This window comes from Emydura macquarii, unplaced genomic scaffold (assembly GCF_026122565.2).
Source record: "Emydura macquarii macquarii isolate MOO-44397 ecotype Brisbane River unplaced genomic scaffold, CSIRO-AGI_Emac_v2 contig_691, whole genome shotgun sequence".
NCBI classification, from domain to species: domain Eukaryota; kingdom Metazoa; phylum Chordata; order Testudines; family Chelidae; genus Emydura; species Emydura macquarii.
In genome coordinates, this window is record NW_027130828.1 from 8,650,634 (window position 1) to 8,678,301 (window position 27,668).

At 50.3% G+C, this 27,668-nt stretch overlaps 1 protein-coding gene across 3 annotated transcripts in view; it reads left to right on the forward strand.

The window, feature by feature from the left end:
- Nucleotides 1-27,668, forward strand: part of RALGDS (ral guanine nucleotide dissociation stimulator) — a 103,763-nt gene that overhangs the window by 65,858 nt on the left and 10,237 nt on the right. For all 3 annotated transcript variants that reach the window (XM_067541890.1, XM_067541888.1, XM_067541889.1), the window contains exons 2-9: nt 19,263-19,373; nt 21,530-21,723; nt 23,347-23,421; nt 23,993-24,186; nt 24,752-24,873; nt 25,076-25,291; nt 25,899-26,002; nt 26,672-26,756. In XM_067541890.1, coding sequence (XP_067397991.1) covers nt 19,263-19,373; nt 21,530-21,723; nt 23,347-23,421; nt 23,993-24,186; nt 24,752-24,873; nt 25,076-25,291; nt 25,899-26,002; nt 26,672-26,756 — 1,101 coding nt within the window. The remainder of the gene's footprint in view (nt 1-19,262; nt 19,374-21,529; nt 21,724-23,346; nt 23,422-23,992; nt 24,187-24,751; nt 24,874-25,075; nt 25,292-25,898; nt 26,003-26,671; nt 26,757-27,668) is intronic.

Here is a 27,668-nt window from a genome sequence, read left to right on the forward strand (position 1 = left end):
ACCAAATCTAGCGCAGTGGGCTCCTTGGTGCTCCTGGACTACAGATCGATAATGAATGCTCTCTGGCTTTGATTGGATCGAAGTATAATATATCGACCTTTTAGTTCTCCAAAAACCAAACTGCGATAAAGCCCAGGCCATAGTGATTGTAAGCTGATGGCGAGGAGCTGGAGCACAGTTGAAGGAACCTATGAGAGGAGAACCGAGACTCATGTCATTTGCCAAGTGCTAGTTTTATGTCCCCCATTGGGGCGTGTGTTACAGAATCTCCTCCTTCTTGTTCAGGGCATTGCCATAGATCCTTGAGGTCAAACCTCAATTACAGAGAGGGAAAGGGGAAAGGAGTACTGGATGTTTCCTGTTCAGGGGTGGAACGGGGTCTGTACACAGAAAGATTTCTCAGTGGGAAAACAAAAGGATTCCTGTGCCATTTTGGTACCACTGTGTGTTGGGAAGCCTGGCCCTCCCTTTTGGGGGTCTGTGAGCTTTGATTGTAACCCACTGACCGTGAGTCCTGGAGCGCCAGCGAACGGTACATTCCTCCATTGCTCTTCAGCTGGGCCTGTCATTGAAATGGCATGGCATCTCTATGCAGGCCCATCCTTTCTGGCACTTTGACTAATTACCAGCCACTGCGTCCATTTCCCTCCCCCTCCCCCCCTCGGGACATATAATTGAAACAGCAGTTAGGAGCTTATTTAGGTCACTCCAGATTGCATTTAAAGGCCCATTGTGCTCCTAATCTGTACTTTCTCCAGTACCATTGCAGTCCGAGCTGCCCAGTGGCTCTTTTCAGGCAGTCATATAAATGAATACAAGGAATGTGATTTTTTGCAGTGCTGTGGGACTGTTGCAGCTCACAAATATTTCTGCATCTCCCATGGACCCAGCAAGGGGGAAAAAGCCGTTGCTAAGGAATAGGATTTGGATACAGAGCCGGCTGAGTTGGATGCATGGGGGGAGAGTGTTTTACCGGCGACTTGGCTTTCTGTGAGGTGGAATTCCAGTGTGTGCTTGGTCTGTGGTGGAATTTGTGTCTCTCTTCTGTATAATGGCATCTGCAAAGGGAGTATGTGAGAATGTGCTCAGATAAGTAACTGGACTATCTGAAGGGAAAGCTGAGTGATAGGACGTGTCCCATCAATGGGTTAAATTGTTCTGGTGCTATAAATGTGCAAGGCACTATATAGACCCAAAGATAAAGTCCCTGTCCCAAAGAGCTTACAGTCCAGTTAGTTTGCAGTGCACATAAAATTTACCTTAATTTAAAATGTTTTATATGATTTCTATCTATGCAGTTTATCCAAACAGCCCCAGAGAGCCATTCTCGTCACCATGTAAGCATCGGTGTGCTGAAATGTAAAACTGTTTGAGTTTCTCTACCCCTCCACTCATTCCAACATCCCCTAAATGGCTTTAACTTGTTGTTGTATTCTCCAGAGAACCATTCAGGGATATTGCAAGAGGCAAGTGTTCTGTTGAAACGGTGTCCACAATCCTGGTTTGGATGTGTCTGCTAAAATGGTCAATGGTGAAATAGTTAAGTGACCTTGCTACTTAAACTGTCATAGTTAGCGATTCATTGGGATGGGTGCAGTGCTTGCCTCTCTTGGGACCAAAGAAATCAGTGGAAATCAGTCCATTGAAATCTGTGGAAAGAGTTCCATGGACCTCAGGAGGATTTTCCATGGACCTCAGGAGGAGGCCCTTAGGCTGTGTCTTCACTGCACAGTTAATCTGGGTGACAGGCACCTGGGTCAGCCTAGCTCGGATGTGTGTGGGCATCCCCACTGCAAGGCCTTTCTCGCATTACTGTGTATTCACTGGTTCTGCACTTGTCCCTTTGTGTCTGTGGATGTATCCAATGGTTCTTTGTACTGAGACAGTCTACGATTCTTTCCCAGTCAATTGATGGTGAAACTTGTCTGTCCTTCAGGGTGAATTGTGGGAAGGGACTGGAGCTTTAGCTACACTCAAGTGACTTTTGCTTCCATCCTCACTGCAAAGTGGGTGGATTAGAGCAGAGCTCAGGCTCTGATCCATCCCCCAGCTGAGTAAATTAGCCTGGGCTTAAAGCACCTCCAAACCTGAGTCAGGCTTTTCTGCGAGGATGGTAGAGGATGCTGGCTAAAACCCAGGTAAGAGCCTGAATTAGCTGTGCAGTGAAGACAAAACCAGTTAGAGCTATCGTCTCCGGCTGTCTGCAGACAGGGGAAGACCACACTTCCAAGTCTAGAAACACTGTTTAAAACAATGGAAATCTCAAACCCTTTAGAATCTTACGTGGCAGCCTCCAGAAAGTGCTGTTAAATCCTGTTGCCATGTGCCTGTTCAATCCACACGTTGCCCACCATTCACTAGACTTGGCTCCCCGTGCAATAAAGATACACTTGGACATTGCTCCCCAGGCAATTAAAGATAGTAAGACACAGCGAAAGAGAACAGTAACAGCAGCTTGTTCTGTGGAACTGCCCCTAATTCCCTGCCTTGTAAGTGAGTCCACCACTGCTTGACAGGTTCAGCTCAGGATGGGCATAGAGAGAAGGGGAAGTGAAAACCACATGCTAGACATGAGGGAATTGTGTGTTTAAATGTTGTCCTCCCCACCCTTCCAGGTAGGAGTGGGATTAGGGAAAGGGTATGTATCTGGGGACAGCTGGTGATCTGTGTGTCTAGTTCTTTCAATAAGTAGTTTCAGTACATGCAGTTAGCAAAAATAAATCCACCAGTAGCCCCGCTGGCTTTGATAGAGTTTCTCATGTGTATAAAGGTATTTGTGTGCAAGGGCCCTTTTATTCGATGCTGACAGATTTAAAAGGGACGAGGCTTCACTTCCCATGCTGTCCCAGTGTGGCTTCCATGGAAACCATGTGTGCCCCGGAAACTGGAGAGAAGAGCGCTCCTGTCCAGCTTAATAACTGGGCAATGCTGGTAAGCGATTGTTAGCTCTCCGGGGCAGGGATTGCCTTCGTTATGTGTTTGTACAGCACCAGCACAATGGGGTGTGAGCCCTTAGGCACCACAGCAGTATGAGGAAATCACTATAACTTGGCAATAATATGTGCCATTTCTACAGCTCTTTGTCTTTTCTTTGGTGATATGCAAATACTAATTAGTTAATTAACATAGTACATGTGTTCCCAAAGCTGCAGTCTGTTTAGGTTTTAATAGGACTGTTATTTTACATTAAGTAACTACCAAGTATGATTCCCAAACATACCTGAGGAGCAGCAGTAACGTAACAGCTAAGTGTTGTCACAGTTTTGTGCTAGCATGCATGCATGTGTAATGCATATTTATCTTACATAGCTAAACAACAATGGGTTTGTTTTTATTACTCAGCTGGTATTTTGACTGGGTTCATCATCAGATGAATGTGACTGTATAGAGGGAAATGGCCTCTTCTTAACTGCCCACATTGGCTCCTGGGTGGCTTTCTGAATCCTGCACTGTGGAGGCAGCTGCCTAGCTAAATTCTGATTCCTCAGTCCTTGATGTTGGTGATACTGTTGGAAGTAGGAAAAACACAGCTTGAATTTCCAGACACAGAGGCTGAGCTTTGAGTGCTGGCATTTGGGGGGGCAAGGGGGAGAAGAAAAATTTGTTTTGACTTGCAAACAAAGCAGATTTAATAGGAAAGTCATTGGTGGTGACTTAATCTGGAATGCAGAGGTGTTATTTTTAGAGTTGCTTTTCTCTCTGTTAACCACATTTTAACAAATAGCAGCTGAGCAGAATGCCTGTGTGGAAATCTGGTTTTTGAAGTGTTCCCTAACTGTAATACAGAATGTCTTTCTATATGACAGAGCAAAACCACTGAGATTTCCCCTCTCTTTACAGTGATTATGTTTCCATAGTGACTCGAAACCTGAGAGTCAGCTCTGGGCTCCTATTTGAGGTTGACCTTTGCAGTTTGTTTCAGATTTTTGTTTGTTTCATGGTTGGTTTGGTGTTTTTTTTTAACCTGAATTAACTTCAAGGAACATGTATGTGTGTGCATGTACCCACAAGTTCCATCTCCTAGTCAAGCTGGACGAAGCACGACTGTTTTGGTTCAATCAAAACTAGAGATGGGAACTGAATGGGAATCCTGAATCCAAACATCTGGAGGTTTTGAGGAAACTTGGATCTCAACCTTTCAGCTCAGGCCAAAAACTTGGGGTGATTTGGCTCTAGGTTCGTTTTATCTGAACCCCCATAAAATTCAAAGATGTCTGAATAAGTGATTCTGTCTCTGGCCCCTCTCATAGGGTCTGGCTCCATGCACCAAATTCCTGTTGAAGTCAATGGGAAATCAGCAGGTGGAAGATTTGCAGGATGTAGCTGTTATAGTGAGGATGGCCAGGATTGACTTGATCTTTCCCCAAATGTTCTCCATGCAGCAGAGTTGCCACTGAAAGCAAGGTGCAGAAAGGCTGCTGTTTGGTTTGTCTTAGTCAGCTGCCTGGACTTCCCTCCTGCTTCTTTTTATTCAGCCGCACTTTTGAAAGTGGATATGTTGGTTAAACTTTTCTCCTGCCTCTGGTGTTTAAAAGCCTTGGCTGGAGCCTCTGGATGGACGGTGCTGTGCCATTGCCTGTTGCTAGTCTGCAGGTCTGAGGCTGTCTGGCTGTTTTCTCTTGACAATGTTGTTTTATGGTGGGGTTCTGGTCACCACAGTGAGGTTTAGCTTAGTGCAGGCACTGGCCTCTCTCGCTTTTCTGAGCATCTAAATGACTCAGAGCATCGCTCTGGTTTGCTGGTGGTGGGCTGATGTATCTAAGCACCCATTTCCGGCAGTGTTTTTGTTCGTGTTGGATTATGCCACATAATTCATCTCTGGATTTTGAATGCCTCCCAGATTTCAGCATGTCTGGCTCTGGGTGTTGATTCAGACCCATCTCTGCAGTGGGTAGATGGGTCTGAATGAGCCTTGGAACCTTTGGGCATGCTGCAGACAAATCCCTGAATGTTTGGCAGTTGAATTGCATTTTCTCCAAACCGTCAGAATGTCTTGGGGCTTTCAATCTGGGCCATCAGTGCTGCAACAACAGCCTTTTTCTGCACTGACACTTCCACCTTCAGTCCAGTCCAAGACCTAGACTCTGGTCCCATGTGAGTGAAGAGACAAAATGGGTGGGGTGCTAGACAGTTCAGAATCTCCCCACAAAGCTTTGATCTAGTGAGAGGGGACAGTTCAGGGTGCTGCTTCTTCCTTCTGCTCATCCCTTGACACCCAAAGAGCTGTGGGTGGAAGGCAGGCGCCTCCACCTCTCTCACACCAAAGCTCACACTGTGGTGGTGGAGGTTGCCTGTGAATCCCAACAGCTGTTAGTTTTGGGCTGCGGAAGCCTCTCTAGTCCTGGCCCTAGAGAAATCATTCTAAACAGGAACGTGACTTGGAATTCAGACTGAGAAGAGAAGTCTTTGTGGCTGCGTGTGGTTGATAATCTGGAGCAGGTGAATGAGGCCTTGCAAAGGAAAACAGAGTGCTAATCCAGCTCTGGAAGGTTTTGTGGGCAGGAGCAGACCAGCGAGCACATCAGTGGGTCTGCGCTGGCTTGTTAAATTGCTGTGTCTAGGGATGAGCTGGCTTTGCTCAGTGTTTGTTTTATTTTCTGTGAAATGGGAGCAGCATATGCTCTGGTCACATGACGAATAACATCTGTTGTGGCTGTCACATAGACATGGCCTTGAAATTGCTGGCTCAGTGGCAGGGGAAATGTCCCCAAGAGGAAGATGCCTCTCCCTAGATTTTAAATTAAATTTCTGAGTTACGAAGGATTTCTTGGCTCCGCCTCCAAATGACCAGCCCTTTGGGTGGTGCTGGGGCTGTGTGCTGTAGGCTATGCATTCATGAATGCTTACCAAACAGAGTGGAGATTGCGGGATGAGCGAGGCAGGCAGCTATGTTCAGACAGGTAGCAGAGAAGACAGTTCTCGAGCCCTGATCTTGCCTATATCCTGTGCGCGCTGCATGGCACAGAGTTTACTGCCTGGGTACTCTTGTCTGTTTCAGTGGGACTCCTTTCAGCAATACAAGTATGTAGGATTGGGCCCTCGGATCCTTTCGGGCAGGAACTGTGGTCAAAACGTTCAGACCTGGGTGATTAAAAGTTGGGCTCCTCGGTGCACATTTGGGCCCTCAAATGAGAGTAACTTCATTCTCGCAGGTGCTGAGAGCCTTCAGCTCCCATCATCTTCAGTAGCTCAGCACCTGTGAAAATCAGGCTGCTTTCATGCCGGAGCTGCTTGTTAGGTGTGAACTTGTTGGCCTGTCTCTCTCTGACCTGATTGCGTAGCACCTACCGTCCTGTTGGCACCAGGTAAGTAATCCCAATAATACAGGATTTTCCTAAGTACAAAATAAAAGTGCTTGGTGTCAGGTCGTCCCGTCGTCGTAGTCGTCGTCTCCCCCCCCCCCCCCCCCCCCCCCCCCCCCCATGGCAGAACCAATTCTAGGGGTTGGGGGGAACCATCTGGGAGGAGAATCTCCAGCTAAACAGCATCACCAGGCACATCAACAATGCACAACTGTGGAGCCAAAGGAAATGCTGCCATGTGGGGCTCTGTCACGAAGTCTGGGCAGTCAGGAGGCTATGGGGAGGTCTGGGGCTGGGGTATTGAACCTCCTGAAGAGAAGTGAGGAAGAGCAGAGCGGTAACAAATGGAGGAGTCCTACGTCAGCAGGGTCCAGGCTGGGAGTCGGGGGCGGGGAGCATGGCTGGAGAACAAAAACCCTCACTTTCTTTCTCCCTTCCTTTCACACACAGCCCCACGCTGGCCACTGCAGCCCTCTGTTCAATGGACCTTCAGTGCGTTTTCTCTGCTTCAGCTGTTTACTGGGTCACCCTAACAACAACAACTCCCCCCTCCCCCCAAAAAGAGAGGTTTTTTGATTGGCCGGACTGTACAATGAGACCCTCTCTGCCTTAATGAATGCAGTAGAAGCACTGAATTGGGTTACCAGAGTGCACTGACCCTGCCGTGTCATGCAGATCAGTGATGGGGTTGGGGCTTGCAACTTGCAGAGCATTCAGGCCCTAGACTTGCTGTGGGGTGTCTCGGGAGTGTGGCTATATTTTTCGGTAACCCTTCATTAACTGCTTCAGGGCCATTACATATTGCCGGTGCAGTGGCTGATCCAGACAAGGGTGCAAAGGAATCTGGGTATCTCGGGCCTTGTGACCTCATCCTTGCTGTAAAGAGAGATGAAGCAGAGGCAGTGAGATTCTGGCTGACTTTCCAAAACAGCCTACTTACTTTGGCTGCATCTTTTTCTCATACGCCAACCTGACTTGCAGGTGTTCTGAGCACCTGCAGCGCCCATTGGCTACCACGGGAATTGAGCTCTCATCACCTGTGAACGAAGTCCATGAGTGTCTCAAGTCAGGCACCCAAAATTAGCGGATGCTTTTTTGGAAAATATTTTGCTAAGTGATTTGATGAAGGCCGAGAGAAGCCGTTGGGGTCAACAAGGGTCTTAAAACGCTGGCGTTCTTGACTCTTAGAGCTTGCCTAAGCAGAGAGTTTATACCAGATTAATTAAAATCTGAATTTAGTCCTGTTTAAACTGGTGCACACCCCTGTGTGGACACTCTTATTTCATTTTAAGTGTGGCTTGCTCTGCTTTATCTTAAATCAGTTAGGAGCAGCCACTCTTAAACTGAAATAAATGTGTCCCCAGAGGCTTGCACCAGCTAAAGTAAACCGGGGCCAGTTTTTGTATAGGCAAGGTCATACTCCCTTGGCAGCCTTCTCTTCATCAGCAGAGACTGGATATGCTAATTAGAGATGCTAGCACTTCAATGCAAGGATCCTTATTTCCTCTCCCCACTCCCTGTTGGCAATGAGGAGGCAGACCCTCACTCAGGCCAGTCCCAGGCACCGGCTTGATTTTTATCGCTGCTTTAGTAACCAGCTCTGCATTAAAGGCATCCAGTGGAGTGGGAGGCGGGGGCGTGTGTGGAAAAAACAGAAGTGAGATTGGAATCGTACAGCTAAACCATGTTTGAACTGCAGCCAACTGATGAGTTACAAGCTATAGCCAATGGATTATTGAATTGGAGGCTATTTACAGAGTAGTTGAGCTGCATTGAGTGGCTGCTCTGGAATGGAGCATGGGGTGGAGGGAGGAAAGGAAGAATGGATGTCCCCTGTGGAGCGGGGGTGAGGATTAGTTCTTCAGGAGGAGAGGAGGAAAGACCCTCCTTTCATTCCTGTCCCAGCAGCTCAAACAGGCAGCTAGAAACCAGGGTGGACTGATTTTAAATCATAACAATTTAAAGCACCAATTTTCATCACGATTTAAATCAGCAAGCAGGAAACCTTGATTTATAAAGCTTCAATTTGAATTGTGTTTTGCATTTGTACTTCAGTTATTTTCCTAAAGATTCACACTGGTTGGTAACCATTAAAACATGTTCATTTGCAACTAATTATAACCTTTGCTCTAAATTTGGTGCTGCTTTTTGCTAAGCAGAAGGATACACTATTTCTATACACATTTATTTAAACAATTATGTAGCTTAACTTTGATTTTTTTTTTTCAGATTCTTAACTCTTGTATTTTTTATGATGTTAGAAAATGGTGAATGATGCCTTTGATACTCGTGATTTGTGTCAAGCTCTGTTTGGATGGAAATTCAAATTCAATGCACAACAAATGCATTTTACAATTATTTATTTTAATTAAATAAAACTACCTTAAATGTGCTGCATGCATAAAGGAAAAAAAGTTTTAAATGCAAAATGTATTTTGATAAATAACACTTCCTTTGTTTAATAAATCTGTTATCTGTAGTTAGTGAATTTAACCGATTTATTTCTGGGCACCATATCAAGATTTTAGAATTAATATCTCTCATCCTCTCAGACCTAGTTCTTATTCATAGATTGAAAGGAAAACAACCTTTTGTGCTTTTTCAGCTTTTCAGGGCAGGGACTCTGTATTCCCTATGTGTTTGAACAGCACAAGGGGACCCTAGTCATGTGTATGCACTGCCATAACATAAATATTCACATCTGCTGGACCTTTTTCTAATTATGTTCAAGTGACCAGGTGAGTGAGGTAGTATCTTTTACTGGACCAATTTCTGTTGGTGAAACAGACGAGCTTTTGAGTTTCAATGCAGAGATTCTCCAGATTAAACACAGATGCTTTAATTCTATACTTTGTCCAAGATGATTTTAGAGAGAAGCAAAACTAAGGAGCAGATTTAGGTTTTCCAGAATTTATTTTTTGATTTTTGTAAGCCCAAACCTCTTGTGCCCTCCCCATGCTCCTCCCCCCGGGTTAGTTTGTACCTAGCTCCCATTTTAATTATACACATTCCAAGGTCGTCAGTGGAACTGGAGACAGATAAGTGGTTCTAGTTGTGACCTATCCAGGCTGCGAATAGAGATGGTCAAAAGTGCAGGTAGCTTTGTCTTGGTTTTCAAATAATTGCTGGACAGGTTTTGTTTTTGCCAAAAAAAAACCAAAAAACCCAACCCCTGTGTCAGCTACTGGCTCCATTGGAACCAAACCCCCGAGGCATGGCTGGAAGAAAATAGAAAAATCATTATGGTTTTGACTCATCTCTAGATAGTAATGATACTGTTGCATTTTGAGTGCATCCATAACTATAGTGTCTAGACATCTCCATCTTTGCACCTCTGTCTCCTGCACTGTGTCCCAGCGCTGGATGTCAGATCTACATTTGAATCCTTTTGAAGTGGAGTGACTTACCATCAGACGCTCTCTCTGTTTAATCCTATGCAGTGATACCAATTATTATTTTGTATACTAATTGCCACCCACTGTGACAATCTGGTTCCTCTTCCACCGCTACAGGTTCACCTAGCACTCACAATTGCTCTCTAATCCACGGCCAGCTGTGCTCTCCTGTGAGCCTGTAGCCCATGTGTGGGCAGTGTGTTGCCATGCATGGTTGCCTGTGTGTGTGTGTATAGTCTGTGGAAATACATGCTTAAGTTCACAAGAACACAAAGCTCAGAAATGTGGAGCAAGGCCTGAAATCGCTGTGTTAGTGGGATACTTTTTGCCCTGAGCTTGGGTGGTGTAGGAAACATGCAGTGTTCAGTTTTCTTATGAATTTCATCACCCTAGTAAAGGAGCTCTTCCCAGAATGTCTGTCTGTCCTCAGAAGCCCTGCCTCTGGGGAAGCTTGTCCATATCGCTTTTCACCTAGGGTGCAACTGTACGAGTAGCCATCAGACATTCTTGTGGGGCAGGAAAGAGGGTTTAGATTAAACCTGGTGCTCAGGAGTCTTGGTCAGTCATTGCTCTCATATTGCAGAGTGCAACTGCAATTCCCATTTTCCTGTGAGTTCCATTTAAAGGGCCTCGGTTTCAGAAGCTCTGAGCCCCTGTGGCTCCAGCTGAAGATGGTGGGGAGTGGGTGGGTGCTGAGCATCCCTTTAAATCCAGCCAGTTGTCTCCAGTCGCCAAAGGAACTGCATGCAGCAAGGTGGCTTTTTTTTTTTTTTTAAGCCCCCTTTAGAAGTGAAACCAGAGCAGAGGAGAATTCAGTCTCCCTGCACTGCCTCACGTCTGGAGCTAAGAGGTTTAGTTCCTAATCCCCAGCCACTGACTCACTTGTGCACGTTGCAGACACCCTTGTAACAGACTCTGGAGCCATAGGGGTTCTCTTCTGCCAAAACAATGCAGGGGGTGGGGAGGGAGGGGGAGAGAGGAGTGTTTGATGTTGCCCATGTCACCTCCAACTCCACCACTTATGTGAACATGGGAATTGGCTGCCAGGATCAGGCCAGTGATCCATCTAGTCCAGAGTCCTGTCTCTGACAGTGGCCAGCGGCAGATGCTTCAAAAGAAAAACCCTGCTGTAGGCAGATGTGGAATAATGGGTTCCCCACTTGTCATCCTGTCTGCTGGATCAGAGCTCCATGATGCTGGGTTCTGCACAGATGCTGTGAGAGATAGTCCCCACCCCAAAGAGCTCACAAGCTAAATGGACAGACAGGGAAGGAGAAACTGAGGCACAGAGAGGGAAAGTAATTTGCTCAGAGTCACACAGCAGGCTAGTGACAAAGCCAGGAACAGAATCCTGGTTTCTTCAATCCCAGCAGAATCATGGCCAATGGAACATGGTTTTTATCCATAAGAGAAATTTTTTTTTACATTGTGTGAGTGATTTCAAGAACTCAGGCCAAGATTTTTCCAAAGGGGCTAGTGATTTTGAGTGTGTGCCTCAAGATGCCTTGAAAGGGCCTGATTTTTCAGACATGGAAATTGGGTTCCTTAAATGCATGTCAGGTTAGGCACCCAAAACCACTGGTCACTTTGGAAAATCTTGCTCAAAATTGAGTAAGCTGTGGAATAGTTTCCCAAAGGAAGGGATGAGAGCCTCATCCCTTGAGTCACTTAAAATTCGACTGGACTTAATACTGGAGAATATACCTGCAGTGGTTCCTGACACAGGAATGGGTTAATGGTCTCTCCCAGCTCTTGATTTCAGCAAGGTGCATCTTTAGGCTTCTAAAGCCATTGAAAATCCTGCCATCAAAGGGAACTTAGACCTTTGGGTCCAGTAGTTGAGGCTGTCTCCGTTGGGTCTCTGGACTGCAATTTGCCGCTTTTAACTCCTAAAGTAAAACAAAATGTGCATTAAGTGTGTCAGGAAATCCTGACTTGCAGAGCCAAGCAGCTGATGGGGCAATATTAGACTTTGGCACTCCCAGCTTCAGGCACCACCTTGGTGTGTCTTGGTGAAAACTGTTCTCCTCCACCCTATGTCCATTCAAGTTTAGCTTCTGGCCCTTGTTCCATACCTTTCCTGTTTTCCCTTCTGTAGTTACTTTTTAATAGGGCTTTGGGATTATTCCTTGACTGAAATAAATGGCTAAAGGACAGGAAGGAAGGAAGGAAGGCAAAGACTCTCTGGCGTTGGAAGAATACACATCCATCTGTTCAACTTCCTGACACTATTGTTCTAATGTTTGAGCAATGAGCTCTCAGGGATGGAGCCGCTTGAGGCGACGGTGGGCTTGGTGTTGCAGAAGCATATAACCCACAATAAAGGACATTGGCTCAGTCTCCTTCCAGTCAGTGTGACCGGAGAAAGGCTGGGAGTCAGGATCTTTGGGTTCCTTTCACAGCTGCTTTACTTTTCTGTGCCTTAGTTTCGCTGTCCATAGAACGGGGGTGATCATGCCTGCCTTCCTCAAGGGGGGATTGTGAGGCTGTTTTACGTCTGTGCTCTGAGAACCTGGAATGAAGGACTGCTGCGCCTTGGCTCCAGTAACAATCAACTCAGTGTTGCTGGAGCTCGCTACCACTCCCTCTTCAGTTATGTTAACAAAGATATAACGATTGAAATGGGATTGATTTAAAGCACCTCTCTGCCGCCAGCAGTTGTGAAGGCCCCATCTCCCTCTCTGCAGGACTGGCTGCTGTGCTGTGCATAGTGAAACGCCGTCCTTGGAGAATAGACAACAGCAGGTCTGGACATCGAAGTTCTAACTCAGTAGGCTTCTGTGCGGTTTTCACCCCTTGTAGTGGTTACGCCAAAAGGGAAACTACTTTATGAGCTGGTAGTCAGTGTTGGGCAGAGAGAGCGCAGTGGGGGCTGGCCCTACATACTGCCTCAGATGGAACTGCTGTTGGTGCCCTGCTGGTACCTAAGATGGATAGATGGTAGACAAGCAGCTTAAGTTGCCAGTAAGGCAGGACACTCAAGGCCCATGTTAGCAGTGATCTAGACCTGGCATGTTGTTACACAGGACATCTTTCCAGTGTTCTTGGCCCTTGAATACCAGGGGGGTAGGATTAGCTCAATAACCAGAGCAGGGCGGTCTCTCTCTAGACATCTTCCTGAGCATTGCAGTAGAATGGAAATTGCTTATATTCCTGTGTGTGGATGGTGACGGGGACAATTCCAAGAGGTGGGTGTTGGTGGGGAAAACAAAACCGTGCTACTTGTTTTGCTGCTTTTTGGCATTACATGGAAATCCCCCTAAGGAAGGGTGTTGGGTTGCTTGTTCTTATTGTACACGAGCAGAGCAAGGGGGAGCTTCTGCTTTTGTGTTTGATTCACAGAAATGAAGCTATTTTCCTCTCACTAGAGAGGGGTTTTTTTGTTTCCTTTTGAACAGGGTCACATGTTGTGGCTTATGTAAGAGGCCCAGAAGTTACTGCAGTTCATTCTGATGAACCCAGGCTTCTGCTGCAGTGAATGAGTGAAACCTATGTTGGGGAAACGAATAGATCTGGAGCAGATTTCTAGTGGAAGCTTCCTGGCTTCCAGTTATCAGTGAGTGCCATCGAGAACAGGGCACCAGAAATCTTACTTTTACTGGCCTTGGAAAAGTCACCTACAGCTGGATCCAAAGCCTATTGTACTTGCTGCAAAGACTCCCACTGACTTCTTTGGGCTTTGGACCAGGCCCTTAATCTTGTCCACAGTAGCATTGCTCAGAGTGTTAATTTTCAACAGGTGCAGATCCATTGGTGGGAGGTGAATTGTAGATGGGGTTAGATGAGAGAATGGAAAACACACCTGACTCTACACTGCTGGAGTACAGGGGGGCTGGAACAATTCGTATAGCGAGGATGCTGAGCGCTATTGATCCAAATTATGAACCCTGTATATAAGGGAAACCACTTCAAGACAGGGTGAAGCAGCATCCCCTGCACCCCTAGTTCCAGCACCTGTGCTGGAGTAGCTGCATTTATTCAGAAGTATGGGTCCGAATCTACCCATGTGTAGTAATGCCTTTAGTGCCTTACTTTTCCTGTCTGTGTAAACAGGGCTGATGGTATCTCCTGGGGAAGGATGCAAAGCCTCATTCACTTAGGCTCAAATAATAAACAGTAATAGGCTCGTAAAGCACTTGAGTTCCCCAGATGGAAGGTGTTAGATGTGCAAAATCCTAGTATTTAATCCAGATGCTGTCCAGGATGCCTCAGTGTAAAAACAGCCTCTCTAAATACCTCCGTCTCCTTCACACATATTGCAGGCTAATACCTTTTTAATAACAGTTCGTCTGTATTTACTGAAGGCTAAGTGTGAACTAATGGGCACATGAGTGTAGCTCTGAGGCCTTGGTAATTGTATGTTAATTGTTTCTATCTCACATGCAGTGGCTCTGTCATGCCCACACTTAATTTAAGATAGACACTTCCTCTCCTCCTTCACCTTAGTTGACTCATTTCAAAGAATTTTAGAAACCGAACTTGGTTGCCACCATTTAGGGGGCTCTTGGTTTTTGCATCTTTCCCCAGGTTGGCGGATGAGACTCAACAAAGTCAGTTTCATTTTTGCTCCTTGGTTGGTTTCAACTTGGTAGTTTTCTCTGCTTCAGTAGGTGGGTTGCAAACACTGCAGAGGAAGGTCTGTTTATAAACAACTATTTGTGCATAACTGTACATCTAACCCCCACGTAATTAAACAAATGTGGGTTTCCCCTATGCCTTGAATCAGAGGTTCTTTGGAAATGTAGCCACAGAGGAGGACAGGATTATACGCTGAAGTAGCTAGCCCGAGGCCAACAGCCAAGCACTTCAGAAGTGAGCACTGATTTCTGAGAGCCTTCTTTTTTGGGTTCCCAATTTGAGCTGCTTTGGGCCTTCTGAGGTCACTGGGAGTTGCAGAGCTCAGGCCCAGGGGGTCATAAAAATTGAGTTACTTGGGGAAAATTCATCTGCAGATGTCTTGCCGGAAGCCACAGAAGGAGTTGACATGAAGGTTGGGATTAGAACTCGGGAAATCCTGGCTCCCAGTACCGCAGTCAGGCTGCTAGATCTCACCTCTCTCCCAATCCAGCTTCCTGGCCTGTTTCTGCTAAATTGCAGCGTGGGGGAGAAATGCACTGAGAAATATTAGTGCAGGTGTTAGGTTGGGTCCTAGCAGTTTCTGTGTTTCTACTTTGTTTTGCTTCCTTAGTTTCTGACCAACATGAGCAAAACACACAATCAGCAGGAAAAAATGGGGAGGAAAGAGGAAGTTTGTCAGAAATAAAGATTTAATATTTGATAAGAGTCCCAGCCCTAGCAACCCACCGGGCCCTTGGTGCGTGCCAGTTGTATAGCCATCAGATATCTGGTTGCTCCACGCGTGGTGTGTGAAGAGGATATTGGGAAAGTCATCAGAAAAAATAACTGAATCAGATGGACTTAAAGTAGGAAGGAAATGGAGTTTGCACATATATGCGGCAAACAGGGCATTCCCTCTGCATGTGACATGGAACTCGTGAGCGGATTCAATTTGCTGAGTCGTTGCATTACTTTCCATTTCAGCTGCATGGCAACTCTGGGTGATTCATGGATTAAACACTGGAAATTTTGTAATCGCCAGTGTATGACTATTTATATATTAATTAGGTAAATTCAGTCTTAGCAATCATTCAGACTTCTGCATCAGGAATTTAGAGCTGCTGAGTCCAATTCTGCTCTGAGTTATACCAGTTTAAGGATCTGATCTTGACAGGTACTGAGCACCTCCAGATCCCCATTCACTTTACGTGGAAGTACGGTTGCTCAGCATCTCCTGGGATCAGACCATAAATCCAGAGTAACCCAATTTACACTGATGTAAATCTGGTGTTATTGGAGAACAGAATTTGCTCCGCATGTTAGGTTACAGTGATTGCATGGAAAGCAAAACACTTTGGGTCATAACCTGGAAAACAGAAACCCACCCACTCCATGTATGTCACTGTGCAATTGGATAGGTCCTTTCTGGGTCGGGGTTTGGCTTCCTCTGAAGCATTTGGTGGTGGCCACTCCTGGAGAAGGATGCTGGACTATATGGACCAATTGGCTGATCTGGTGAAAAATTGCTTGTTGGAGGGTGTAAATTACAGGAAACTTACTACTTTTTTGTGGAAACAACCACAATTTGGGACAAACCCATCTGGCTGAAATGGCTTTTACAATGAGTTTCTTGGCACTCTTTTTAGGCAGACTGGGCCTAAGAGTGGATGTGAGGCTTTGACATTGTAATTAACCCTAATGTTTATGCCTTGACTTCAGAGGAGCATTTTTCTTTCAGATGCTCGTACTTAACCACGTTCCCACTTCACTTATCCCCACCTGAAGCCTGGTCTGTGTGGACATACTTATTGCAGAATAAGAGTGGCTTGTTCTTGTTCCTGAAGCTAAACAGGCACAAGACACTCTATCCACACATGGAGTTTTTCAGGAATAGCTATTCCTGAATAGCTCCTTGCATAAACTTGGAAGTTAATGCCTTTGCAAGTCAATGGGAGGGTGGAGCGGAAGGCCTGGTGGACACAGTCTGCAGCTATGATGGAGATGGCTGCCTGCAGGAATTGACGAAAGGTGGCTCAGTTGTTGGTTTATGACAGAAATGCATTGTGTGATCTCTCTGCTGGAGGAACCTAGGGACTTCCGTTGCGAAGAACTCCAGGTTTTCCAAAAATCCCCACAGAAAGGTCCTTATCCAGCAGATCCACCATTTGCGTGACTCCCCCTTCCCCATACAGAGCTCACTTACAGGAAAGTGCCAGCTGCTCCATACACCAGAGATAGATGGTTTGGGGAGGACCCCAGCTCTTCTCCATCCACCTCCCTGCTTCTCAGAAGGATAAATGCCAGCAAAGCTGGAGATCGGACCAATCTCCATTTAATGCCTGGAGCCATCCGTTCCAAGAGGGGTTTGGAGCTCTGGAGATAAAGTTGGGGGGACACATGGGGATTGATGTTGGAGCTTTGTTACCCCAAACCATGTTGAGGAGAGTAGAATATGGAAAAGTGCCAGTCGCCATCAGTTGTGTCTGAGCAGGAAGGTGGGGTTCCAGTGTGAAAGCAGCTGACTGGGGCCTGCTCCTGTGGAAGCCAGCAGGAGCAGGCCCTGGAAAGACTGGATTGGTTTCTGTAGCAGCACAGGTTGTCTCCGTCTCCTCAGTAACAGGCTCTCAGAGCTGACTGCCTAACCCAGCTTTTCGGCTGGAAACTGGGAGCCAGCCAAAAGAGCCTCCCAGGCTGCTGCAGGAGCTGGCAGCTACCCAGCAGCCTGGGGCCAGCCCGTTTGCTTCACGCACTTGACCCCCGTGTTGCATCAAACTTGTGTTTTCCCCTCTGAGGCAACTGAAGGCGAGAGGCCAGCCCAGGTTAGACGAACAATGGCGTGAGGGGTCCCCGTGGCAGCGCTGGGCAGCGTTCCCGTCTTCTCACAGGGGTGTGGTATGGTTCATGAACCAAACAGCGGGATCTGACTGGGCCAGCGCCATCCCTGGGCTGGCTCCATTGACCTCCGTGGATGAGATGAGCCCATTGTTCATCCCCACCGGAGCTAGGAAGGCTGGCGCTAGCCACAGTTCCTCTTGCCTTTTTGCTTACTCTCTGTGGTGTCGCAGCCCGGCTTTCTCTCTCTGCTGCTGATGTGCTGTGTGTACACAGGAGGGACTTGGCTGTGGGCCTCTGAGCCCAGCCTGGGTAAATCTCTCCCTAGAACAGGTTTGGCCAAGTATCGCAGTCAGGCGTGTTCTCCATAGGACAGGTGGCGAGTTCATTGTGTGTCAACATGTTTTACCATTTTGGGCAGGGGAAGGGATCCCCCAGTGTTTAAAAGGCTCAGGATAAATCCTGTTAGAGGGAGGTTTGCCTCAGCAAGCCGTATGGAGGGGGCCATATGCTGCTGTGGAGCATTGTGGGTAATGGAGCTAAATTAGCGTCACTGGGCTAGAGACCTGGAGCCCGGTTCATGGCTGCTTTGCAGCTGCGGTGCCAGCCATGCCAGCCAGAGGGGCCTCAGACAGGCAGGCAAAGGTTAGAGCAACCTTCAAGAGCTGCCCCAACCAGTGGCTTGGACCAGTCCAGCCCACAGGATCAGTCAGACGTAAGCTGCCACTCCAACCCCCCAGCTTCCCCAGCCCCTTGTGAGAATGTCTCTGCAGGAGGTGGGATGGTCTTTTGGATGAGCTCCAGGGCTTGTAGTTGGGACAGTGGATTTGATGCCCAGCGGCGCTGCAGTCATGCCCCCCCAGTGGCGCTGTATGGCCTCGGTGCGAGTTACTTAGGCCCCCGTTTTCCAAGTGACTGCTCATTATGGCTGTTCTACCTGAGAAAACAAGGGCCTGATGTCCAGAAGTGCCAGACACCCGCAGCTCCCATTGACGTCAGCTGGACTCGTGGACGCTGAGCGCCTCTGCAAATCTGGTGCAAGGACCTCGGGTTGGACACTCGAGAACTGAGCCACCCAAAATGAGGGAGCACTAAAATGTAGGCCAGGTCCCTCATTTGCGTGAAGGGGATCACAGCACGTATCCGTCTCGCAGGGGCTCTCGGGGGGCTAACACTAGTGTTTGCAAAGCACTTTATGGTCTATAGAAGGTGCTGTCGAGAGAGGGGCAAAATGTTTGTACCTGGCTGCCATGGTGAGGGGCCCATTAGAAATGCCTGGATGGGTGGGGACAAACCTGTCAATGTGTCACTTCAGTGGCTCCGGTGGAGATGCTGATTTAGTCTCTCCTGTCTGGATCCAAAGCCCACTGTGCAGGCTCTCCCCATGTCTGAGCTTCACCACTGGAAGCTGTCTCCTGAGCGAGCTTGTAGGCAGATCAGTTTCACTCTGCCGAGCAGTGGGCAGAGTGCTGTGTTCTCCCCGTGCCTGCGGTTACCGGAGGGACTAGGAAGTGGTCTGGGGGCTGGAATGGGTAGCTGACACGGCCCAGGCAGGCAGGGGAGAGTGGGTGGAGCAGACCTGTGTTCTGGGAGCACCAGCTCCTGGGTGAAAACCCACCAGGGAACCCCGCTGACCTAGCCCCAAATGCTGCAGAAGTCTTAGCTGCGGGGGGGATGGTTCTTGCTCTGATCAGTGATCTGATCCCTTGGGCCTGATTTGCAGGGGGACTGAGCACCCAGAAAGCAGTGGGGAGTTGCTGTGCCCTAAGAGCCAGACTTCCCCAAGAACTCAAGGCTGGGGTTCCCTCCATTTTGGGGAGGAAGGAGTTTTGGGGGCTCATCCCTCCTACAGTTTGCGGGGTGGAGGTTTGAGTTCCCAGCTCATTGGGCTGACTGTCCCAGTGCTCGTGCTGCTGTTGAAGCGCTGTACTGCATTAGTATCAGTAAGGGGGGGCTCCTCCTGGCAATCTGGAGCTCTCCTTATATTAGAAAGGAAGTGCCTATAGGCTCTGCCTCCCCACCACCAAAAAACCCCTTCCAGCTCTTCAGGAATGATGGCATCTGACTTGCATATTTAAATGTGCAATAGTCACCGTCTCGGCCTCCCAGCCCTTCCCTGGGATAACGTCCCCCGTGCCATGAAGGTAACACGCTGTGTTTCCTCTCCCCGTCACAGAGCTCCACGCAGGAGATCGGAGAAGAGCTGGAAGATGGCGTGATCTACAGCATATCGCTCCGGAAAGTGCAGCTCCATCACACAGCCAACAAGGGGCAGCGATGGCTGGGGGTAAGCTGTGCCCAGCCTCCCTTTGTCCTCGGTTACCTCCACCCGCTCGCGGTCCTTGTGCCTTCCTAGCATGGCAGCCTTCGCTAGGACGCCACCACAGGTGGCCTTTGAGGTGTTGTGGTGCCAGCCGGGTGGGCACGGGTGTAAGTGGGCATATGCCGTGTAAGCCACAGGTCCCGTTCTTAGCGTGCTGGGGGCAGTGTTTCCTTCAGTGGCTGGTAGATCCATCTATCCTTTCCATCCCCAAGCCTGTCGCTGCACCCTGTGTCTTTGCACCTGCTGTAGCCTTGATTATTGTGCATGCAGGCGGGTGGCTGGCTCGGGGTGATGAGCAGCCAGGGTGAGGGGTGAAGTACCCCTGCCAGTGTGGACACAGATGCTTTGATTGCCAGCGGCAGCCCTGGGGCAGGGGGTAAACCCTCCAGTAGGATGGCTTGAGAAAACATGTTTGCATGTGCCTCATCCTCTTCCTCCTTCGGGAATTAAGCTGGGCATCCCCATTCTGGGTTCTCCTGCTGGGATCTCGCCCGCACCTGGCCCTGTGTCTGGATCGAGTGCTCATGGGAGGGTTCAAATCCTTGTCTGACCCCTTGCCAGAATTGGGAGAAGGTGCCTGACCCAGTCGGGGGCAGCCGTGGGAGCCATGTGGTTACTTGCACATCTGGAAGGGATGGGGGAAGGGGCCCTAGTCTACAAAGTGCAACTCTCCTGGGAAGGGCTGAGCTCCCCCTGAAATCTGTGGGAGTCTGGGCGCTCAGCATGCCACCTGATCTGGCGCTTTGTTCCCTGGGGAAGAAGGGGTTAAGAGAAGCTCCCTCTCCTGCTGAATGGGAGGAAGCCAACATCCTTTTTGTGTCCTTCTCATATTAGCGGAGACACGACCAACAAAAAGTCATGTCTCCTCCTCCTCCCCCCCCCCCCTTGCTGAGCTGGAGCCAGCCCAGACCCAGGGGCTGGGGGTCCAGACAGGCCCGCAGGAATGCAGCACTGGTATTATTGTTTCCGGCTGTCCAACTCCATCACGTTCCAGTGGCTGAGTGGATGGGGCCCCCCCTCCCCGCATGGGAGCGCAGAGAAAAGGATCCCGGAGCCAGAAAGGTTCCAGGCCTGGTTTTCCCCACTGCCCGCGGGTGGGTGTGTCTTTTATGCAAAGAGGAGCTGTGGGAGCCCTGAGGCTGGTGGAAGGAAGAGGTGGCTGCCTGGGGATCTTCCACCCTCCTCTCTGCTCTGACTTTCTCTGTTCCCTGAGCTGAGTCAGGCAGATCTAGGCCGGGCCCAGCGGGGAGCTGGTGTTTGCTACTTTGCCAGGGTTGCCAACCCTTCTGTCTGCCTGAGCAGGGATAGGAGGTGCTCTGTCAATAGAGAGAGGAGTGGTCTGGGCACAGGGCTGGGAGCCAGGAATCCCCACAGTTCTGATCCTCACACTGATGCACTCTGTAGCCTTGGCTGAGTCACTTGGCCTCTCTGTCCTCCATTTCTCCCTGTAAAATGGGGGTGATCCCCAAACCCCAGCGGTGTCATGAAGAGTCTTTGGCCAGACCTGCCTGGACGCATGCACCTGTCCAATTCTGATTCTGCTCCTCTGAGAGCGGCGCCTGCCAGGGGCCACTAACCAGAAGTGCAGCTCTCGCGAATGCCTCATGCGCCGAGCAGGATCTTGCACAGAACTTTCCGAGTGGGGAGATAGCCCTTTCCCCACCCTCGTGCTCTCCCTGTCCATGGAGCCCATGCTTGCGATCACATTTAAAGGAGCAGGCCCATCGCGAGAGCGTTTCCTTGGCCTGATGGAGTGCTGCAGAAGCTCCTTGGGGAAGCAACCGAGGCTTTACTGGACCCAGAGTCCCTGTCCTCACCAGGAAGGTGACCACTGGTAACAGAATCGGTGGCATAGCAAGCAGCAGCACAACGTCTGGGCCGTTTGCCCTGGGCTCATTCCAGCACTGCTCTGCACCATTGGAGCTGCATGGCGGCACCTGTCCTGTAGCTCCCGTGGTTAGCATGCTGTGTGTCTTGGGCGCTCCTGCTGTAGAGCAAGGTGGCCTGGGGCCATTAGGGAAGTGATGCCTGTGTCTCTTGGGGCCTGGCTTCCCCAGCTCTCCGGTCGCGTTCCTCTCTCTGTCCTCAGCCTAACGCTGTCCATGATCTCCCACCTCCAGTTTGAGAACGAGTCGGCCTTGAACCTCTATGAGACATGTAAGGTGCGGACGATAAAAGCCGGGACCCTGGAAAAGCTGGTGGAGTACCTGGTCTCAGCCTTCAAGGGCAACGACTCCACCTACGTCACCATCTTCTTGTGCACGTACCGGGCCTTCGCTACCACCAAGCAAGTGCTAGACCTACTGCTCAACAGGTGACGCTGCCTCTCCCTTCCCGTGATGCCTCTGGAGGGTGGGGGTCTGTGACCTATCCCTGCTGTGGTCTCTCCTATGCCCTCCTCCTCCCCCCCCCCCCCCCTGCTCCAGACAGGCAATTCATGCAGTTCTCTCTCTTCTGTGCCCCTCTAATGCTGGCTCTGACCATGGCTCAGTATCACAGATCACAGCTGCTCCTTGGGGGGCCCCCCTCTGGTTTTAGCAGGGAGGGAGCTGCCGGCGCTTCAGCCTCAAAACTCCCCTTGGGCTGGGTCCTCTCCTCTCTCACAGACTGAATACAGGAGCCGTGCGTTGTGGGGTGGGGAGCTGCTCCTGCCTTCTCCAGAGACTTTGGCTTCCCAACCTTAAGTCCTTTTTAATGCTGCTGTCTGTAACTGGAGCTGTATCATCCCCTCCCCCTCTGTAGGCAGCATCTCATTGTGCCCCCAGCACAGTTGTGTTTGCCAGGACACTGGAACAATGGGGCAGTGTTAGTGGGAGCGCATACCAGGGAGCACGTGTGCTCCGGGGATTGTCTGGGCATTGCACTGCGGGGAGAGGGGGGGACAGGCCTTACAGTGACCACAGGCGGGACTGCTAGGGGGCGGCAGGCAGCACAGACTCTGCTCTTCCTGCCTGGGCAGCCTGTCCCTCCCACACTCCCCTCCCAAGGGCCAGCCCAGCCCAGCTAGTCTGTGAAATGCAGGAGACGCCTCCTGTGCCTCCTCTCAGCTTTTCTAGATCAGAGCCGGCTCCTTCCCACCCATGGCCAGTGCCTGCTGCTTTAGGGGAAGGTGGCCCTCCATCTCTCATAATGCACCTGGTTGACTGTACCTTGGTGTATACAGTTATGGTGGGGGAGGAGTTTTTCTGACCCCTGTGTCTTTTGGCTTACGTGTGAGAGAGAGGATTGGCGTGGGCCTGGCTGGGGCTTCTAGGAGCATCGCCACAGGGCCGAGACCACTGATTGGTTGATGTTACAGTGGCGTTCCCAGAAGTCCCACCTCCAGGAACACTGTCCAGAGGTGGCTCTCTCAGGCAGTGGGGGCACTTTTGGGGGCTACCGCTGGGTGCAGTGCCACTTAACCCTTCCCGGGCAGCAGGCTCGTGCTGTAGAGACATGGGCTGTGCTCTCCGATTCTGAAACTGGAGTCCTCTCATTGAAGAAGCAGGTGACTTCTGCCTGCTAGCTGCAGTTTCTCTTTGACTGTAGGGTATGTGTGGGAAGCGGTGACCTGTCATGGTTGCTTAGGGTAGTTGCCCCTGTGTGCATGGGACGTGGGTCCTGTGGTCCCACAGACTTTGCAATCCAGAGTGTTATCCTAAGGCAACTCTACGATCCACAGTGGGTACCAGTGGCCCCTCCTGCCTTGGCAACAGGCTCCTGAAAGCTGCATGACAGAGGCAGGAGTGGGTGGATCCAGATGTTTGGAACCCTGCCCTGACTGAAATGCCTCGAAAGCCCCCAAACTCCATACAGGGGGTAGGACCAGAGTGGGCAATCTGCTGGGAGGGAATACGGAGTGATGCTTGCTTGCCTGCCTGCTCCAGCAGGGGTCGCTGTGGAGAGGCAACTGCCTAGGAGGGTGTGGTTTAAGTGGCTCTTGTTATCCCCGTGTCAGGTATGGCAAACTACACATCCAGGTGAATGGGGACCATGCCAGACACGCTGTGGATGAGAGGCTGGAGCTGAAAAAGTAAGTGTACCTCTGCTGCAGTGAGCACATGCGGCACCAGGGCAGGGCCCCCTTCTTCCTCCATGGAGCTGGGCTTGATTCCTCCTGAGCTGGGCCAGTGTGTGGGTGGAACCAACTCCAGGCACCAAAGGACCATCCATGCCATGCTCTGTGTGTGTGCTGTGGAATCAGGTCAAGGAGGATAGAGACAGGGGGAACACTGGGGTGAGATGGGGCAGGACTGGGGTGAGATGGGGCAGTTACAAGCTGGAGTGGGTCTTGGAAGGTCTCCAGCAATAGAACCCAGGTCTCCAGAGCCCCACTCCCCTGCTCTGACCACAGAGCCATGTTTTTCTCCTGTCGAGGTCCAGTGCATTGAGCTGTTTGCCTCTGTGAAGCCCTGTGGCAGTGAGTTCCACAGGTTAATGATGTGGAGCTGAATGTGCATTTCCAGCTCGGTTGTTAGGACGTTTCTACACGTAGACTCTCTGCCGTCAGTCACATGCTCATATATGTACATGCATTTTCATGCAAAGAGGTGTCCCCTTATGCCCAGTTTTCACAGCTAGCCTGTCCGTCTGCTTCTCCCCAGCACCATCTCCTCCATTCTGGGCGCCTGGCTGGACCAGTACTCTGAAGACTTCCGCAAGCCCCCGGACTTCGCCTGCCTCAAGCAGCTCATCTCCTACGTGCGCCACAACATCCCTGGCTCAGACCTGGAGCGTAGAGCACGGATCCTGCTGGCCCAGTTCCAGCAGCAGGAGCACAGCGAGGCAGAGTCAGACAGTGAGTGGCGCTTCCGTCCCGTGCCCCTTAGCTCTCAGTATGGTGTGTCCTGGGCTTCCCCAGCGACTCCTGTGGGAAGATCTGCGTGTGAGGGTCATCTGTGGGGCAGCTGGGGGGCCGGAGTGGAAAGAAGGAGGGTTAGCCCCCGGGAGGCTCTCCAGAGCCTAAAAACCTGCCAAGTGGCCAAAGCCAATGAATCTACCCTTAAATGAGTCTGTTCTGTCCTGCCCTGCCCTGCCGAGCCCCTCAGACCCGAGCCCCTCAGTGCCCTTAAGCAGAGTTCAGATTGTAAATGACCCTTCCCCAAACTGAATCCCCCCTGGGTGCCGGGTTTCCTTGCAGTGGGCGGGGTTCCTGCGGTCACCTCTGTGTGCCCAGTTGCACGGAGGGGTCCGAGTGGGTGTGTTTGTGCATGGGGGGGGGGGGGGGGGCGGTGAGCGTGGGATGTGGGAAGGGGGTTGTGGGATGTTGGGGGGAGAGTCTGGCTGTGGTACGGTATTTGGGGCCGAGTGGGTAGCTGAGGAATGAAGGGCTGTCCCTTAGTCATGGCCCTTGTCTTTCTCAGCTGTGGACCATGCCACCTGCACCTTCCGGATAGTGGAGGAGAATGGGCTCGGGGAGGGGAAGCCAGACTTCCTCTCCTTCTCCCAGGAGATGGTGGCCGAGCAGTTCACGCTGATGGACGCTGTGAGTATTGGCCTGCCGCGGGAGGCTGCCTGCTCACTGATTGCTCTGCCCATGTGCTTGGTGCCCTGCCCACGTGCTCCCTGCTGTCTGCCTGGGCCTTTCACGCTCTCTCTCCTTCGCTCCCCTGCTGTTTTTCTCCCCCTTGCTCGTTCCCTGCTCAGAGATCCCTGGCGAGACCCGTCTCCAACCCTTTCTCTTCCAGGAGCTGTTTAAAAAAGTGATGCCTTACCACTGCCTGGGCTGCATCTGGTCCCAGCGGGACAAGAAGGGCAAAGAGCATCTGGCCCCCACCATCCGTGCCACCGTCTCCCAGTTCAACAGCGTCACCAACTGCGTCATCGCAACATGTCTGGGGGACCGCTCCCTCAAACCACAGCAGAGAGCCAAAGTGGTGGAGCGGTGGATTGAAGTGGCTCGGGTAGGACTGTCAGCTGGGAGGCCAGCCTTTCCCTAGTGGGGTCCTTCTGGGCGGCCCGGGTGTGGTACTTGAAGCAGTGTTCAGTGGATAGAGCATAGACTGGGGAGTCCAGAGACATGGGTTCTAATCCCTGATCTGCCGTGTGTCTGAGGGCCAGTCTCAACTTCCTGGGCCTTAATCCTCCCTCGTACCGTGGGGATAATGATACCCGTTATAAAGCACTGCAACTGTGTGAACGGGGCTAAGTATTATCGTAATTAACGGCAGGAACACCCCGTCCTGCCTACCCTCCCCCCTCTTGAAAACTATATGTTTTGCAAAGCTACAGTCACCCGTTCCTGTCCATGTGATTGGGAGACACCCCTCTAACAGGTCTGTGCCTGGGCTAAGACCTACCTGGAAAAGGTTTGGAGGGAGGGGAAGGTAGAGAGGGGATCGAGATACTAAATCAGTATAGCTTTGACTTCAGCGGAGCTGCACTGATTTACGCCAGCTGAGGATCTGGCCCTAAACATCTCCATGGCCAAAGGGAGGAGCCAATAACCATTGTCTGGCTGCCATCTTCCCAACTAATATTAAACCCTGCCACCTCCCTGTCTCCCCGCAGGAGTGTCGCATCCTGAAGAATTTCTCGTCTCTCCGAGCTATCCTCTCCGCCCTGCAGTGTAACGCTGTTCATAGGCTAAAGAAGACCTGGGACGAGGTGTCACGGTGAGCGCAGCCCCTTGGGTCCCATCGCCACTGCAGGAACGTTAGCATAGTTTGAGGGTTCAAATGCAGGCTGCCTCTATCTACGCTGTCTGACTTGCTCCCAGGGTTGCTGGGTTGTATCCAGGACCCGGTGACCATACAGTTGGCACTGTGATCATCTCACTAGCTCCAGCCCTGCCTCCTGGAGTGTGCCCAAAAGCCAGAGATCAGTGTAAGACACTTTGCTGTCTTGAGTAAACTAAAGTAGCTCCCACATGTGAAATACCTCTGGGTACCCTCCAAAATAACAGGGGTACCCACTAGTGTTGTGATCAGCTGTGTCCTTCCAAGAGGTATGGCCAGCCTGAAAGGGAATGTTTCATTCAGGCAGATTCCCAGGCAAATGATGTCAGTCAGGCCACAAGCCAGAGGGGAAGAATGGTGATTCTCCCAAGGCACACTGGGAAAATCTTCTGCATTGTCCAAGAAAGGAGCCGGGATACAACTCGTTGGAGGGGAAGCGGAAATTTGGAGAATAAAATGGGCTCGTGCTCTCCCAGCAGCATGGGCCTTAATGAAGGGGGTTGTAGAAGGAGCATAGGCTTGTGCAAGAAGTGGGGAAAACAGCATCAAACAGGATGGGGAGATGGGGACATGGTTGCTGATGCCTCCTTGTTTCACCCTGAACAGGGAGAGCTTCCGCACTTTCCACGAGCTGTCGGAAATCTTCTCAGATGAGAACAACCATTCGCTGAGCCGGGAGCTTCTCATTAAGGTACCGGGAGCTCAGAGTCTGTCTCACAATGGGCCTGTTTCTGTACCGTCAGCGGGATGAGTTTACCCTGATGCTGCCAAAATTGCTCCACCTGCCACACTAACCCTCCTGCATTCTGCAATACTGCAGGCTGCATCTACACTCAACACCCAGTAGGAATGTACCCAGAAGTGTGTGTGTTTAAAAATCCAAATGAGGATTCCCCCTGAAATACTTGCATCTCAGACACTGCAGCCTTTTGCTAGGACTTGAGAGACAGGAAGTGAAATAGATTTGAAACTGATTGGACTATTTCTGCTGCCCAAGATGAAGGGAGAAAGGGCACCAGTTTTGTATAATACCTCCCAGCTTTAACTGTGTCAGGCAGTGTTTATAATACACGTAGGGAAACTAGTTTCTCATGGGCCAGATCCTTGATGGTATCAACTGATGGCTGTGCAGTGGAACTGCATCAGCTTAGGTTCTGGCCCAGAGCTTCCAAGTGGACAGTTTCCCTTTAAGTCTCAAAGCGGCAGAGCAAGGCGGCAGGTTGTGAATGGCTGGTGCTGACAGCCTGGATTGCTGAGCGTGGCTGGGCTGCGCCCAGCTCTGGCAACAAGGAAATCCCCAGTGAGAGCAGAAGATAAGTATGGGAGAGACTTGGCCATGAGAGAGAAGTGTCTGCAGAGGGATTCCCTCCCCTTATCTCCCTGGAGCAGAGGTAAAGGAGCTCCCCTCCCATGTGAGCCCATGCCAGACGCAGGCTGTGAAATGGACTCCTGGACTGGCTCCTTGCTCTGTTTGTTTCTTGCTCTCGTGCTCTCTCTTAGCCAAGAACATTAGGTTTAAGTGGCCCAGAAAATGGCCATGTGAATTTGCTGATCTAGTGGTGGCTGCCACGCCTGTTAGTGGCCAACAAAGGAAGTAGCCGGC